Raw genomic sequence first — 14,926 nt, 5'->3', positions numbered from 1 at the left:
TGCACACCAATGCACACCACAGTCGCTGCTGCACCTGGGCTCTCATTCTCTACTCACTGGACACATATCGATTTCCAAAGCAAGATGCAGCTCTCACAAAGGACTCCATCAGTAAGAAGCACTCAACTAAGCACTTCTTTTACACACCTCCAAGGACTCTCATTTTCTATCCTCTATAAATCAAGTCTCTTAAAAATCGAGTAACTGCTACCAGCGAGCTTCGGGACGCCGAGCCCTGCACTGACCTTCATAAGCCTGGTGAACAAGGTTAAAGAGTCGCTCCGCCTGTGACTTGAGCTCTGGGTCTCTGTGCTTGTCTGGGTGGTAAAGCATACACAGCCTCCGGTAGGCAGCTTTCAGCTCTTCAGAAGAAGCCTGAAGAAAGAGAGATTCCATTAGAGAACAGTTGATGGTACTTAACGTGATGATCAGCACCAGCCTCGAACGGGAGCCTGTCAGTCACCTTCCAACCTGTTTGCTCTCCACATACAGGATACAGTGAAGTATGCTTTACTGCCTCAGTAAGCCTCCTTCTTTTAACAGTTAACAAAGTGAACAGGGGCTGGGGATGTGGCTCAAGCGGTAGCGCGCTTGTCTGGCATGCACGGGGCGCTGGGTGCGATCCTCAGCACCACATATAATAAAATAAAGATGTTGTGTCCGCCAAAAACTGAAAAATAAATATAAAAAAATTCTCTCTATCTCTCTCTTAAAATAAATATTCAAGGAGGTTATCTGTAGCTTTTAAAAAAATTAAAACAAAACAAAACAAAGTGATCAATTATGTACATCAATAGCTACTGTGTCTTGCTGGGGAACCTACTACCAGAGGGAAGGAAAGCCCCTGTCCTCACTCTGGCACATGGTGTTTTGAGCTGAGACTAAACGCCACATAAGCCCACTTATCTAGGTTCACAAAGGAGAAAGCCATGTGACCCGCGGTCGCGGTGGTGCACATCTGCACCACCAGTGACTTGTGGAAGGCTGAGGCAGGAGGATCACAAATTCAAAGCCAGCCTCAGCAACTTAGCAAGACTCTGAGCAACTTAATGACACCCTGTCTCAAAATATAAAAAGGGGTAGAGATGTGGCTCAGTGCTTAAGCACCCCTGGTTTTAGTCCCTAGTAAAAAAAAAAAAAAAAAGAAAAAGAAAGAAAAAAAGAAAAAGCCTTGTGCTATTCATTAGACAGAAATGATACCCACTGAACCAGTCTGACAAAGTCTTAATAAATATTAGTTCTTGAAAACCAAAGATAAGTAATGGAATAAAAACCAACGACACACACTAATTTGCCCTCCAATTTTAAAAGGCCCTACTACTCTGTGTAAGACCCAACCAGGGGGGTTCTTCCAACAGACACATCTGTCCCTTTCTCTGGTGTCCTGAGGGGAAGCCCACTCTGCCTGACAGTGCAGATGACACCCAGAGCCACATGGTGCAGAGGCAGGGGGCCACCACAACATGATTCCTTCCTGGGCCTCCTTATAGCCACCAACAGGCCCTCACCCTGAGTCCCTTGGCCCTAGAAGCCTGTTCAGCACACAGGGCTGGCCCTCCACTGCTGGGAGTTCTTTTCCACGTGGGCACTGGCCTCCACGCTGTTTGGTCTGTAGAGGAGAAGGGCAGGGCAGTACTTTGCGGGCGGTGTTGAGCGAACAGCGCTTTACTGTGGGAGGCAGCCCCTCCACACAACTGAAGTACGTTTCTGAGTCAGAGACAGCAAGACAGGGGCCATCTGGGTAGAAGAATGAGCCCAGGTCCCCAGTGAGTTTGCCAGGGACTGGGATGCTCCAGGATCTGGTTCTGCCAGGTGGATCCTCAAGGAGAGAGGTCACGGGGAACTAATGAGTTCCATGGACCAAGGTCACAATGGAAAATGCTACACTGTATTTCTCTATAATTTCCACAGCATTTGGATATATTTGAATTCCAGGACTATTAAATTTTTTTCACTCTTAAAGGCAAAACTCTTCTGCTTTACTTATAATTATTGGCAAGAAAAATTACAACTTTTCTATAGGACTATTGTTCAGACACTGAGCAGAGGTTCTAAACAAAGAATTCCAAAGATCTCCAACAGGGAGACGGTAAATAGGACAGGGAAGGTGTGCAGAGGACACAGCTGGAGAGAGGCTTGGGGGCGTCTCCTCACCTGCCCTCCAGCCTGGGCTCCTGTGTCCCAGCAGGTGGCTGGGGATGTCCTGCTCCAACCAGCTTGGATTCTGGTTTTCACAGAAGCAGCAGCCAGACCCAAGCCACAAGCTGTCCTCTAGGCCAGGCCTGCACAGCCTGGCTGCCTGCTGGACTGAGACGCAGCTTCGATGCTGTTGCTTTAAATCAGGAAAAACTGCTCCATCAGAGAAGGGTCATGGATCTTGAAACAGAGTGTCCCTCTGCCTGCAAGAATTTGGTAGACTTTTTGCCCCCACCTACCACTAATTTCTTTTCCCATCTTGTCCTTGCGGTAGCCTTGGGAATGACGTTATTAAACAGCTCTTAGTTGACCACCTTCCCTGCCCTCCCCAGCTGGTTATCTGCGTGATTTACGCCATGCTCTACACAGACCTTCCATTTGGTGGTGGAGAATGCAGGCTTTGGAGTCAAACGGCCTGTGTTTGGATACTGGGTCCCTCATTTCCAAGCTCTGTGACTCTTGTAAGTCAGTTTTCTGACCTTTATCTCCCACCTCTGAGAGGGGATAAGATACCTTCAGGGAAGGTGTGAAGATGAAATGAGCTGGTGACCAAAAAGTGCTTTGCACACAGCAAAACTTAACAACTGTAGCTCTTTTAAAACCTGTTTCCAGAGGCTCTGGTAGTAGCTCAGTGGTAGAGCGCTTGCCTGGCATGTGTGAGGCACTGGGTTCAATTCTCAGCATCACATATAAATAAATAAAATAAAGGTCCACTGACATCTAAAAGATTATATATATATATTTTAGAGAGAGGGGGAGAGAGAGAGAGAGAGAGAGAGAGAGAGAGAGAGAGAGAGAGAGAGAGAATTTTAATATTTATTTTTTAGTTTTCAGCAGACACAACATCTTTGTTTGTATGTGGTGCTGAGGATCGAACCCGGGCCGCACGCATGCCAGGAGAGCGCGCTACTGCTTGAGCCACATCCCCAGCCCCCTAAAAGATATTTTAAAAAATAAAATAAAATAAAACCTGTTTCCAAAGCCAGGCATGGTGTAGTCCCAGCTACTCGGAAGGCTGAGGCAGGAGGGCCTCAAGTTCGAGCCCAAGTCTCTCCAATTTAGTGAGACTCGGTCTCAAAAGAAAACAAAAACGCTGGAGGATGTAGCTTAGTGGTAAAGTACCCCAGTGCCACAAAATAAAACACCCATTCTGTTTCCTCATCTGAAGACTGTGGACAAGAGCATCCTTCATAGGGTTACTACGAGGTATGAAGGCGCTAATGCAAGTAAAAGAACTCAGCAAACCTTTGCACACAGCAGGAAGGTAACCACTTTAGCCACCAACATCATCACAATTCAATTCCCACAACCCTTTGGCAATACCGAAGCTGTGACAATTCAGAGAAAGGGGCTGCCCTGTACACAGGTGATGGTGAGTGGTGGGAACGTGGGGTTAAGAAAATAATTCTACATACTGGCTCCCCTGTGCTGATGCCCACATGCTTTCTCTAAAACAGCAGCTTGCCTGAAGCCCTTCTTGTCTCAAGCCATCAGGACAGGTTACATTCCTCAACAACCTGTTATCTTCAGGGGAACCAGGGGCCTGAAATGCAGATAAGAGGGGACTTTTGTGACCCTCACACAGACCAGATTCCAGAACTAAGGGAGGTAAGGACAATTCCCCTTAGCCATTAACTCTTAACCTGCAAGAACAGGTTCTAATTAGAACTGGTCCACACAGTCCAAAAGTGACCAAGTTGCCTTGGATCTTTACCACATGCAGTGGGGACATGGATGTTTGATGTCATCCTGCTTTTAGTCCAAAATCAAGAGTTAAGCTGGGTGGGACTCTCTGGAAGGTTCCTTGGGACTCCCCAATAAGACTGAAGGACAGGAGGGGAGTGTTGTCCTTCTCTTTGAGAGGACCTGCTCGTCCCTTGAGAATGTCCCCTTATCCCTTTCCCATTCCTTCTAATAAACTCATGCCTGATACTCTGAGAGGCTTGTTTGAAATCTTCTGGTGTGATTGCAAGAATCAGTGAGAGAGGACCATCCTACTCCTAACCCTGTAGCAACAGGAACCTTCATTCATGAAGTAGTCCTGGCTGTGAAAACTCGCCAAGCCATGTTAGGAGATGGGTACTCTTGTGTATGTACTGTTTCACTAGAAATAGAAGGATCAGAGCATGTAACTGGACATGTAACTGCTTGGAAGAGTGATTGCCTAGTACTTACATGGCCCTCAGTACTGCACTGAGTGAGGGGGGTGGGGAGAGGGAGAGAGAAAAGAAAGAACAAACGAGAAACTCAAGGCTTTGGGGCTGGGGATATTAGCTGGGTGGTAGAGTGCTTGCAGAAGGCCGGAAGGCAGGCAGGCAGGCAGGCAGGCAGGCAGGCAGGCAGGCGGGGCTCTCTGGAAGGGCTAGGCCTCCATGTTTCCAACTCTGCATTTCTCCTTTAGACTCTTTCCCTGCCAACATGAGTTACATAATGCATTTCTTGCACTCTTACCAACAAGCCACCTATATTAAACTGCTTAAGCAAATATAAATAATAGCAAATAATGAGCAAATAAATAGACCTTCTCCTGGTAGGTTTACTCATGTAATGATGTAAAAAAGGTCTTGCTCTTAAGCCATTACAAATTATTTCCTTGCTGCACTTCTTTTTGGCAGTGCTGGCAGTTGATCCCAGAACCTCATGTATGCTAGGGTTAGACCCTCTTCCTGCAAATTTTAGTCATTCTTTCCATCACAAGTACAGGATGAGATGAGTTTGACTGATTCAGTTTGAATGCAATCTCCTAGTTATTAAAATTAAACTAGATGACAAGGGAAGAGACCTAGTCTGCAAGACATCCTTTAATCATATTAATAAATGGCTTAATGTACTATTGATTAAGTAATGGAAATGAGAGGTTTCATTTTTAATAAATATCACATTCAATAAAAGGTTGGATTGGGCCTTTCATCACAACTGAAGAGCTAAGGTCACTGGTTCGACAGTTCATAAATGATAACCTCTTTTACTACCATAAAAATAGTGATACCATTTCAAAACGTAATGAGCTATCATTAAGAACGATATCTAAAATTTCACACTCACTTCTAAGTTTCTATAGTAAAATTAAAAGGTGTATCATTTTTCAAGTCTAAAAGTTTTATCATCTTGTCATCTGATTATATTTTCACTGGACAGACTATATGGTAGGCCACAAATTAAGTGTCAGTAAATTTTAAAAGACTGACATCACACAAAGTGTAATCAGCACACACAGCATGAAGTTAGAAATCGGTTACAGAAGGAATGCAGAATCCAGAGTCAGGAAATTCAACCATCTACTCTTAAATAACCCAAAGATCAAAGAAGAAATCAAAGAAATGAGAAAATACTTATGACAAATGAAAACAAAACACAACATTCCAAACCAAAACTTATGTGATGAAGTGAAAATAGCATTAAGGGGGTAATTTACAGCCGTAAACACATTAAAAGCACACGGCTGGGATGCAGCACAGTGGAGGAGCACGTGCCCATCATGCACAAGGCCCTGGGACCAATCCCCAGCACCACAAAGTTGCAGCAGTGGCAGCAGCAAGATGTCACACCAACAACTCGACTTCACAGTTCAAAGATGCTACAGCTCAGATACGACTTAAGCACGGTCCAAAGGCTCAAGCACTGACAGCTTGACTCCAGTGTGAGGGTTGAATTTCTTGATTCTGGATTCTGCATTCCTTCTGTAAGAGGTAGTGGGACCTTTAAGAGGTCATTTGGTCATTGGGGGCATCCCCTCCAGAGGGATTAACAGCTCTCAAGGGACCTCAGCATGCTAGAGCTTTGATGATATCTTCCTCTGCACAGGCTGCCCCCACTGTGATGCCACCTGCCATTAGCCTTCTACCAGAGCCAAGCAGAACTAGTATCTGTGCCCTTGAGCCTCCCAAACTATAAGTTAAATAAACCTCTTTTTTTTCTTCAATATTTTTTTAGTTGTCAATGGACCTTTATTTTATTTATTTATACGTGGTGCTGAGAATTGAACCCAGTGACCCACACATTCTAAGCAAGCACTCTACTACTGAGCCACAACCCCAGCCTCAAAGAAACCTCTTTTTAAAATGAGGCACCTAGCCTCAGATATATTGCTATAGTAATAGAATATGAATTAAGACTATGAACTAAAAAAAGAAAAAAATATGTCCCAATACTAAATCACAAAGAAACAGAAAACCTGAATAGTACAAAGATTGAAATACTAATCAAAAACCTCCTAACAAAGAAAATCCTTTGACCTCATGGCTTCAATGATGATTTTACCAAACATTTAAAAAACAAATATTATCAATTCTTCTAAAATTTTTCCAAAAAAAAAAAAAAAAAAAAAAACTGGAGCCAAAACTTCCAAATTCATTTTATCAGGCCAGTATTAACCTGATACAAAAGCCAGACAGATGCTATGAGAAAAAGAACCACAGATCAATATCCCTTATGAACAATGAAACAAAAATCCTCAAGAAAATACTAGCAAACAAAATTGAGCAGCATAATAAAAGGATTTTATACACCATGACCAAGTGGGATTATTCTTGGAATGCAAGGATAGTTCAATATATAAAAATAACACACCATATTGACAGAATGAGAATTTTAAAACCCAACCTTATCAACTGATAACCCATCCATCAACTGATCATCTCAACTGATAAAGAAAAAGCATCTGACAAAATTCAGCACCATTTCATGATAAAGACATTGAATAAACTAGGAATTAAAGGAAATTACCCCAACATAACAAAAGTCATACATGAAAAACTCAAAGTAGAAAGATCGGGAATAGGCACTGAAGTTGCTTTTAGTGACTTCTATTCAACATAGTACTGGAAGTTCTAGTCAGAGCAATCAGACAAGAAAAAGAAATAAAGGCATCCAAATCAGAAAAGTATCTCTGTTCTCAGATGATATAACCTTATACATGTTAGAACTAAAAAATGAATTTAGCAAAATAGCAGGATACAAAGTCAACCCACAAAAGCCACTTGCACTTTATATATTAATAATGAACAATCTAAAAAGGAAATTAAGACATACATAAAGTAGAAGCATATTCATTTTTTAAAAAAAATTTTATGTTGTGCCGAGGATCAAACCCAGTGTCTCACCATGTGCTAGACAAGTGCTATACTACTGAACTACAACCCCAGCCCTAAAAGCATATCCTATGATCATGAATTGAAAGACTTAATATTTTAGAATGTCAATACTACCCAAAGCAATCTACAGACTTACCTCCTATTTCAGCCTCCTGAGCCACTGGGATTACAGGCACGTGCCACTGCACCTGGCTAAAAGGATCCAGTTTGGGGGTCAAACATTGGTACATCTTCATTTAACAAAGCTATCACATGGCACTCTGTGGGTCCATAAAGTCAAAATGATTTTCATCACAAATCTAAACTGCTGACTTTCCCATTCATTCTCTCAGTAGGGGGCAGTGGAACTGTCTTGAGGTTACATGATGTGTGCTGATATCATTGTTCTGATGGTTGATGGAATGCATACTTGAGCCTTATGTTTTCTAGAAATTTCTAAGGTGGGATCAACTGGTTCTCAGTTCCTAGACTGTGCACCTACCATCTTTGGTTATACCTGCAATGACATCTGGGCACCTGTAATCTCACTGCTGTCCAATACAGTGATTTAAAGTCCTTGAGTTTTTCTTGTGCCTATACTGGAATATAAGAAGTGTATTTGTGTCTTGTTATATGATAATACTTCATCAATCACCCAGTTTTAATTTCAATTTGAACATCAGATGAGATCAGCATGTTCAGGGTGGTGTGGCCATAGACTCAGATTTAGTATCAAAAGCCAAAAGCCACACACAGAAGCTCTGTGGGATTCTCAAAAATTTAAGAATGTAAAGGGGTCTTCACACCAAAAAGCCTGTGAACTGCTGGGCTAGGAGATCCTGTCCTAAGGCACAATCCAGGACTCCCCTAGGTTTGCTTCTCCCTCACTTTCCGTGCCCTCTTCAGGTCAGCTGGTACTCTGCCTGGCAAGGTCCTCACCCAGGATGGACAGAGCAGTCACCCTTGGGCCTGCCACCCATCTCCAAGGCAGAGGGATGAGTTGACCCTCTGGCTCCATCTGGCATTCAGGCACTTCAGCTGGGAAGTGACACATACTCCTCCACTCATGTCGCCAGCTGGAACTAGCCATGGGGAGTCACTCAACCACAGGAGATCAGGAGTGCAGCCCGACCATGAGCCAAAGGTGAAGGGCCCACGCGCTCACTGCTGCCCTAATTACACCACCCGACTCACACTCTGAAGACTGAAGAGCCCCGACTTAATGGCTTAATAACAGCCACACTCCATTCACTTTAGCAATAGGAAAGCCCTAGTGTCTTCTTGCCAATCCTTTCAAACTCAAACTTCCAGGCTGTATCTCCGAGTTTTAGCAATTAAATAGAATATTGTGTACTATATTCTACTAGATTGGGGGAAGTTTGCCTAATTACCACAATTGAAGATTCATGACTGTCCATATGTTCCACAATAATCTGACTGAAACAAACTGCATCAGTTAATAAAAGTCTGCACTTTTTAAGGAAATGATACTTGGTGCTCATATACTTTAAAGGAAAAAAGCAGATTTCAGAGCTAATTAACACCAAGCTAGCAAGATGCTTTGCGCTGAGTAAGGGTGTTCCATGGAGAACAAGAGTGCCACATGTTATCTGCTGTCAATAAGTAAATAGTGATTATACTGAGATGAGGCCACACGCTCATCAGGCACTAAAAAAACAACCCTGTAGCTGGACTTGGTAAAACACTTTCTACCTCACTTCATAAAGGTTTCAGCTACTTGGCCTGATGAGACGCAACCAATCCCTTCTGCACACTGCCCTGCCACATTTTGACACCACTCTCCCTGCTCAGCACAACCATCTCCCATCTTCTTGGACACATGCAAATCTTTGCAGGGTCTAGAAATAAGGTCCTGTTTGAGGGATTCGTCCTCAACCAGGAATAGACCCCAGTAATGTATCTGGGATCAGCCTACAAGCCCAGGCACCAAGCAGACTTGCCTGACTGAGCCCTAAAGGGGCACTTCTCGGGGGTTCACTTGTATTTTCTGCAGAAATTCAGCTGTTAGTGGACAAAAGAAACACTGTACAAAAATATGTCTGACCCATTTGAAACTTATTTTCTTTTACAAACATTATTACTGGTGCTAGTAGGAGAGATGATAAACAGGCAACCTTTCCCACTGAAATAAAAAGCATAAGAGGAAGACAATCAATATCTGCCAGATGAACCAGCCCAGCAAGGGAAAAGCCACTGTTTCATCTTCTAGCAGGTATGGGTGCCGAGTCTGAGGCACAACTTACCCTGGGGCCTAAGCATCATGGCCCCTGTTTGGATTTGCTCTTTACCTCTTGTACCTGACTTTATTTTCTTAAGTGAAAAATTAGATGAACTAAACTAAAAATTTAAAAATTCCTTAAAATAATCAGCTCCTCTAGAATTACTTGATTGCGAAAACTGCAATGTGCTGCTCAAGAACACAGGGATTCCACCAAGTAAAGTGCACCTGGACAAGGTAGGCAGGATGCTGGCAAAGGCGTACAGCTTTAGCCAGGGGGCTTACTGAGGGGTCGGCCAGGCTCCAGGCACAACCCTAGGTAAGAGAGAAACAGAGGGCAGTCCCTGGCTCCAGGAGATTGCAAACTAGATGTACCTTTGACCCCGCAGACTTCATTAAGCAACCTAAAAAAAGAAATGCTAACAACATTCATGGTGCAGAGATGAGTTCTGGGCTGTCGTAACACAAAGAGAGACCACACAGGAATACAAAGATGTGTTCTGGCTTCTAGTACCTGCTGAGGCATTTCATGGGGAAAAAATACCCTAGGGAACAGCCAATGTTAGGGACAGAAAGACAGAATGCAGGTGCACTGGCAAGACTGGAGAATGAGCAGGCAGAAAGCTGACCTTGACATCCCTGACTGCTCGCTCACTCTGCAAACACCTGTTAAGTATAGTCACTCGCTGCTTAGCAGCAGGGGCATGATCTGAGCAATGTGTCGTTAAGGTAACCATGTTCTGGTGCAACGTCACTAGAAGTCCTGTGGTTGGTGGAAACCTTGTTCCATAGCACATTGACTACCTACTGTGTGCCCAGTGCAGGGAGTGGATACAAGGCTGAAGCACACATGGTCCTGGTACAGGACCACACAGAGCACAGCTTCCCCACCAAGCAGACGGAAAATGCACAGAATGTATGACTTGCAAGGGCTTCAAAAATGGAGCCAAAGAGTTTGACCCTTACCCAACGAACAAGAAGAAGCCACACATGGTTTCTGGGTATAGAAATGACAAGCCCAGGCTGGGTCAATCCTCAGCAATGAGGGAAAAAAAGAAGAAACTACGTGCTCTGGACTGTTTGCTAATGTTGACTTGGTATAGCTTCACTAAAACCAAAGCTGGAGAGACCTGGAGAAAAGAGCAGGAGAAACCCCCGAGAGGACTCGAAAAGCCAAGGGATGATGGAAAGCTACAATTTCCGAATGTCGGTGAAGAAGAAATAAGAGTGTTCTGAATTTTTGGCTGAAGGTATGGGTTAAAGAGAAAGTGGAAGGAAGTTGGGCTTGGGGAGAAATATTCAGAAGGCAGAGATTCAGGGATAAAGCAGATTTTAATAAGAGCCAAGGAGGTGAGGACTTAACCCCAGGAAAGTAGTACCTGATGAGGACAGAGAATGAGCAACTGGCAAGGCGGGAAGACAGCACCCCGGCAGCAGAAGAGCTGAGTTGTCAGAGGTGTCACAGAAGTGCTGGTAGCTACAGCAGAGCAAATGCCTTCACTGCTGTCCCCTCTCATTGATACCTTAACACTCATTAATCTTGTGCTGGGATCAGAACCCTCATTTTCACAGATAAAAATACTGAGGAGCAAAAAGAAACGACTTGTTCAACACGGAGGAGAAAGTTTATCTGGGTGTGGATCCTTGACCTGGAAGCTGGCCAGACACTAATACGTGTGGCCTGCCTGTAAACAAATTTCATTCACGAAAGTGAAAAGAAGTCTGCAGAGAGGGGACAGACATACACACTACACAGAGAAGACGAGGGACTCAGCCAAATTATTTACACAGTCCATAAGAGCACTCCTTACTAACTCCCACACTCATGAGACTAATAAGAATAAACTGGCACTTGCAGAGTAATGTGCCCACAGCCCTGTGGACAGTGAAAGTGTCTGGATTTTATGGAAAGAAACAGGTTCAGAGAGGTTAAGTAACTGCCCTGATGAGGCTACTAGGAGGTCAAACTGAGCCCTGACTCCGAAGGCTGGGCTCTTTAAGGCCATGGCTGTCACAAGGCCTCTTTGCACTCGACCACCATCTGGCCATTTCAATAAATGTCAGAAATGCTCAATATATAAGGTGCCGAGTTGTCATTTCAGACATCCTTCCCTATGCTGAGGCCAGGCTGCAGGTGGACAGATTGCATTTCACAAGATTTTGGAAGTCTGCCTCCTACAGTTGTTTTGGGACTCTTTGCTGGAAAGGTAAGAGCTTAGAAGAGAAACAATCAAATCATGAGTCACAAAATGAGTCAGAAAAGCTAAACAGGGGATTGGGCAGACAATTCCAAGTTTCTACAACCAGGAAGAACCTTTGACACTAAAGTAACTTCTTCTTCTTCTTCTTTTTTTTTTTTTTACAAATAAACTATTTTTTTTTATTGTTCAAATAAAGTAACTTCTATTTAACCTTGATTTCTACTTAATCTAGATTAAAAGAAAAACTCACAAATAACCCCAAGATGGTAATATAAATTCCAAAAAAATAAATAAAAATTAGGCAATCAGTAGTGACAAAAATAAAAAGGCAGAAAAATAATCTTTAAGATTCTCAGGGCAAAGGGGAATCCTGTCCAGCATGGACCTCTGAAAACAAGAGACTGAAATTCTGATACTACCTTAGAGGTCATTTCAAGTACTTAGGAAACATTTTTCTACCACTAGGCACCTTTCTCCCTGGCATGTCCACCTGCACACATCCTGCCACTCACGCAGGTCTGACACTCCATCTCTACTGAACTGGCACTTTACTGAGCAAGGGTTTCCTGGCTCTCATCAGCTACAGAAGGCTCACTGCACACTTGCCACATGCACAAGAGGCTCCCACAGCCCAGCAGCCTGTCGGGAACGTTTCTACCAGGCTATCCTCCCAGGGGAGGCCTCTGAAAGCTGGGGGCTTCTCCGGGGAGTGGGATCAACCTCAGTGCCACCCAGAGGCATAAAACAACACTATTCCCACAGCCATCTGTTTAGAAGTATGTGTCCCCTTTAAAAAGGCATGTTATCATTTTATCATCTGTTCACGTCTTAACATCCTTTCTTATACAAGGCAGTGTATAAATAAAACAAGTAGAATTTAAATGAAAGTTTAATAAAATTGAACACCCAAATTCCATAGCCACATAAAACATGCTGCTTGGTGGTCTTTTCTACTGTTTTGTTATTAAATTTGTAATACATACAAAAAGCTTTCTACTGAATTCCTTTTAAAAAAGAAAGTGGGGGGAAAAAAGGCGAGGCCCTGTCTCTATAAATGTGTTTTGGTAGCTAATGCAAAACTAGAGCAGAGAAATTTCAAGAAGCAATTGCTTGAAATGCCCAGAGCAGGAAGGTAGTAAGTGGTTCATGGTTCATTAAAGAAGCACATTTTTAAGTATAATCTCTTGTTAATCACTCTGTGATGATGTTGGAACTGGCTGTTTCTCTGTCCACAGGCAAGACTACAGGCTGCCTCTCTGAACTCTTGTCTCCTAGTCACCCTGGAGTCCCCATGCTCCTTGTTGCCTCCCCTCCCTGCATAGCCCCTTCAGAGTCAACAACTCAGAGCTTTATCTTTGGGTTTACCTTTATCCCAGACACTGTTCTGTTTGGTTGTTTGTTTTTAATTATTCCTGAGCTTGTACCCTGCTCCCTGTTTAGCCTCAACTTACAGCAAAGTCTCTGACTCACCCAAGTCAACTATGCAGGGAGATACACACACACACACACACTTTTTTTTTTTTTTTTCTGGGACTAGGGATTGAACCCAGATGGGCTCTATCACTGACCTACACACCCAGCCTTTTTAAATTTTTATGTTGAGACAGGGTCTCCCTAAATTGCCCAGGTTGGCTTCAAATGTGTGATTCTCTAGCCTCAGCCTCCTGAATCAGGGACCAGATCTTAAAACAGGGTATAAACATAACACACTGTAAAAATGAAATTCTTTTTTTTTTTTTAAAGAATTTTTTTTTTAATGTTTATTTATTTATTTTAGTTTTCGGCGGACACAACATCTTTGGTTGTATGTGGTGCTGAGGATCGAACCCGGGCCGCACGCATGCCAGGCGAGCGCGCTACCGCTTGAGCCACATCCCCAGCCCCCAAAAAATGAAATTCTTACAAAGGCAATAAGGATATTGCTAAAGAAGGTATGAGAGCCACACATGGTGGCACACATCTGTAATCTCAGAGACTTGGTAGACTGAGGCAGGAGGACCACAAGTTCAAAGCCAGTCAGCAACTTAGCAAGACCCTGTCTCTAAATATAAAAAATGTGTATCTTTTTAAAAAAGAGCCGGGAGGCTGGGGTTGTGGCTCAGTGGTAGAGCACTTGCCTAGCATGCGTGAGGCCCTGGGTTCAAGTCTCAGCACCACATAAAAATAAACAATTAAAATAAAGGTATGCTGTCCATCTACAACTACAAAAAATTATTTAAAAAATATATATATAAAAAAAGAACAGCACACCAAGCCTGATGATGACATTTAACACTGTGCCTGTCAACAAGGGCAACAGAAGTACGTTTCATAAAAGCTTCACCTATACCTAATTATAAATATGGGAAACGCCTCCACTCACAAGGACAAGTTCAAATAAGTATTTCCTTGGTTCCCCGTTCATCAATCCAGTAACAAAGGCAACCCCTAAAATTCTAGCAGTTTCAAGTTATACCTTTGGCAAATGTCTTTACGATCCCCTACAGCTGCTTTAGTTCAGTAAGCCTGGAAAACAGGTAAGTGGTTGGTCAATTGCTGAAGACTATGAATGAGTGGTTAAGAAAGGCTGTGAGTGCTTTGTTCCCAAGAACAGGAAAAATTGCTTGCCAGACAGCTCATTCCACAGGAAAGAGACTGACGGCCAAAGAAGTGATTTACCCAAAGTCTCAGCTTTGATTTGTTACATACTGAGAACAGGAACCCCTAGACGCCTCACAGTAGCTTAACAAGATCCACTACTCCCCCAAATATTTTGTCAGACTTTCCATACTAGTGACTAAGACATTTGGAGGATGCTCAGGTGTGGTGCCCAAGAACACAGTACCAAAATCAGAGGCTGTGTTGTTGGAGACCTGGACAACGAGGTGGCAGCACACAACCGAGGCTGGGGCTCCTCAGTCACAGTGTCCAGAGTTGAAGTTTTGCTTCTGCACTTGCTAGTGGTGTGACACTGGGTGAATTGTCTCCCTATGCCTCAGTTTCCTCAAGTACAAATCATGGGGATTGCCTTAAGTGCAGCCGTGAGAATTAAGCAAGACAACGTAATAGGAAGTGTTCATCCAGAAGTGTGGCCCTGCACAAAGCGAGTACTCAAGAAACATTACCAAACACCACATACAGCGGACAGGCGTTGCATAGGGCCAGAAAACTTGAGATGTAATCAGGGATTCTCCAGTAGCGCTGTCAAGTCTAGACCCAGCAGCTTGGGATAACCGGTG

At 43.5% G+C, this 14,926-nt stretch overlaps 1 protein-coding gene across 1 annotated transcript in view; it reads right to left on the bottom strand.

Moving 5' to 3' along the window:
* Dnajc11 (DnaJ heat shock protein family (Hsp40) member C11) overlaps positions 1-14,926 on the bottom strand; it is a 58,828-nt gene that overhangs the window by 42,930 nt on the left and 972 nt on the right. The window contains exon 2 of the mRNA XM_046424513.2: positions 246-375. Coding sequence (XP_046280469.1) covers positions 246-375 — 130 coding nt within the window. The remainder of the gene's footprint in view (positions 1-245; positions 376-14,926) is intronic.

This window comes from Marmota monax, unplaced genomic scaffold, assembly GCF_021218885.2.
Source record: "Marmota monax isolate L192 unplaced genomic scaffold, Marmota_monax_Labrador192_F-V1.1 WCK01_AAM20220418_F8-fsc00080, whole genome shotgun sequence".
Lineage (NCBI taxonomy): Eukaryota > Metazoa > Chordata > Mammalia > Rodentia > Sciuridae > Marmota > Marmota monax.
This window is presented reverse-complemented; position numbering and strand designations above follow the sequence as displayed.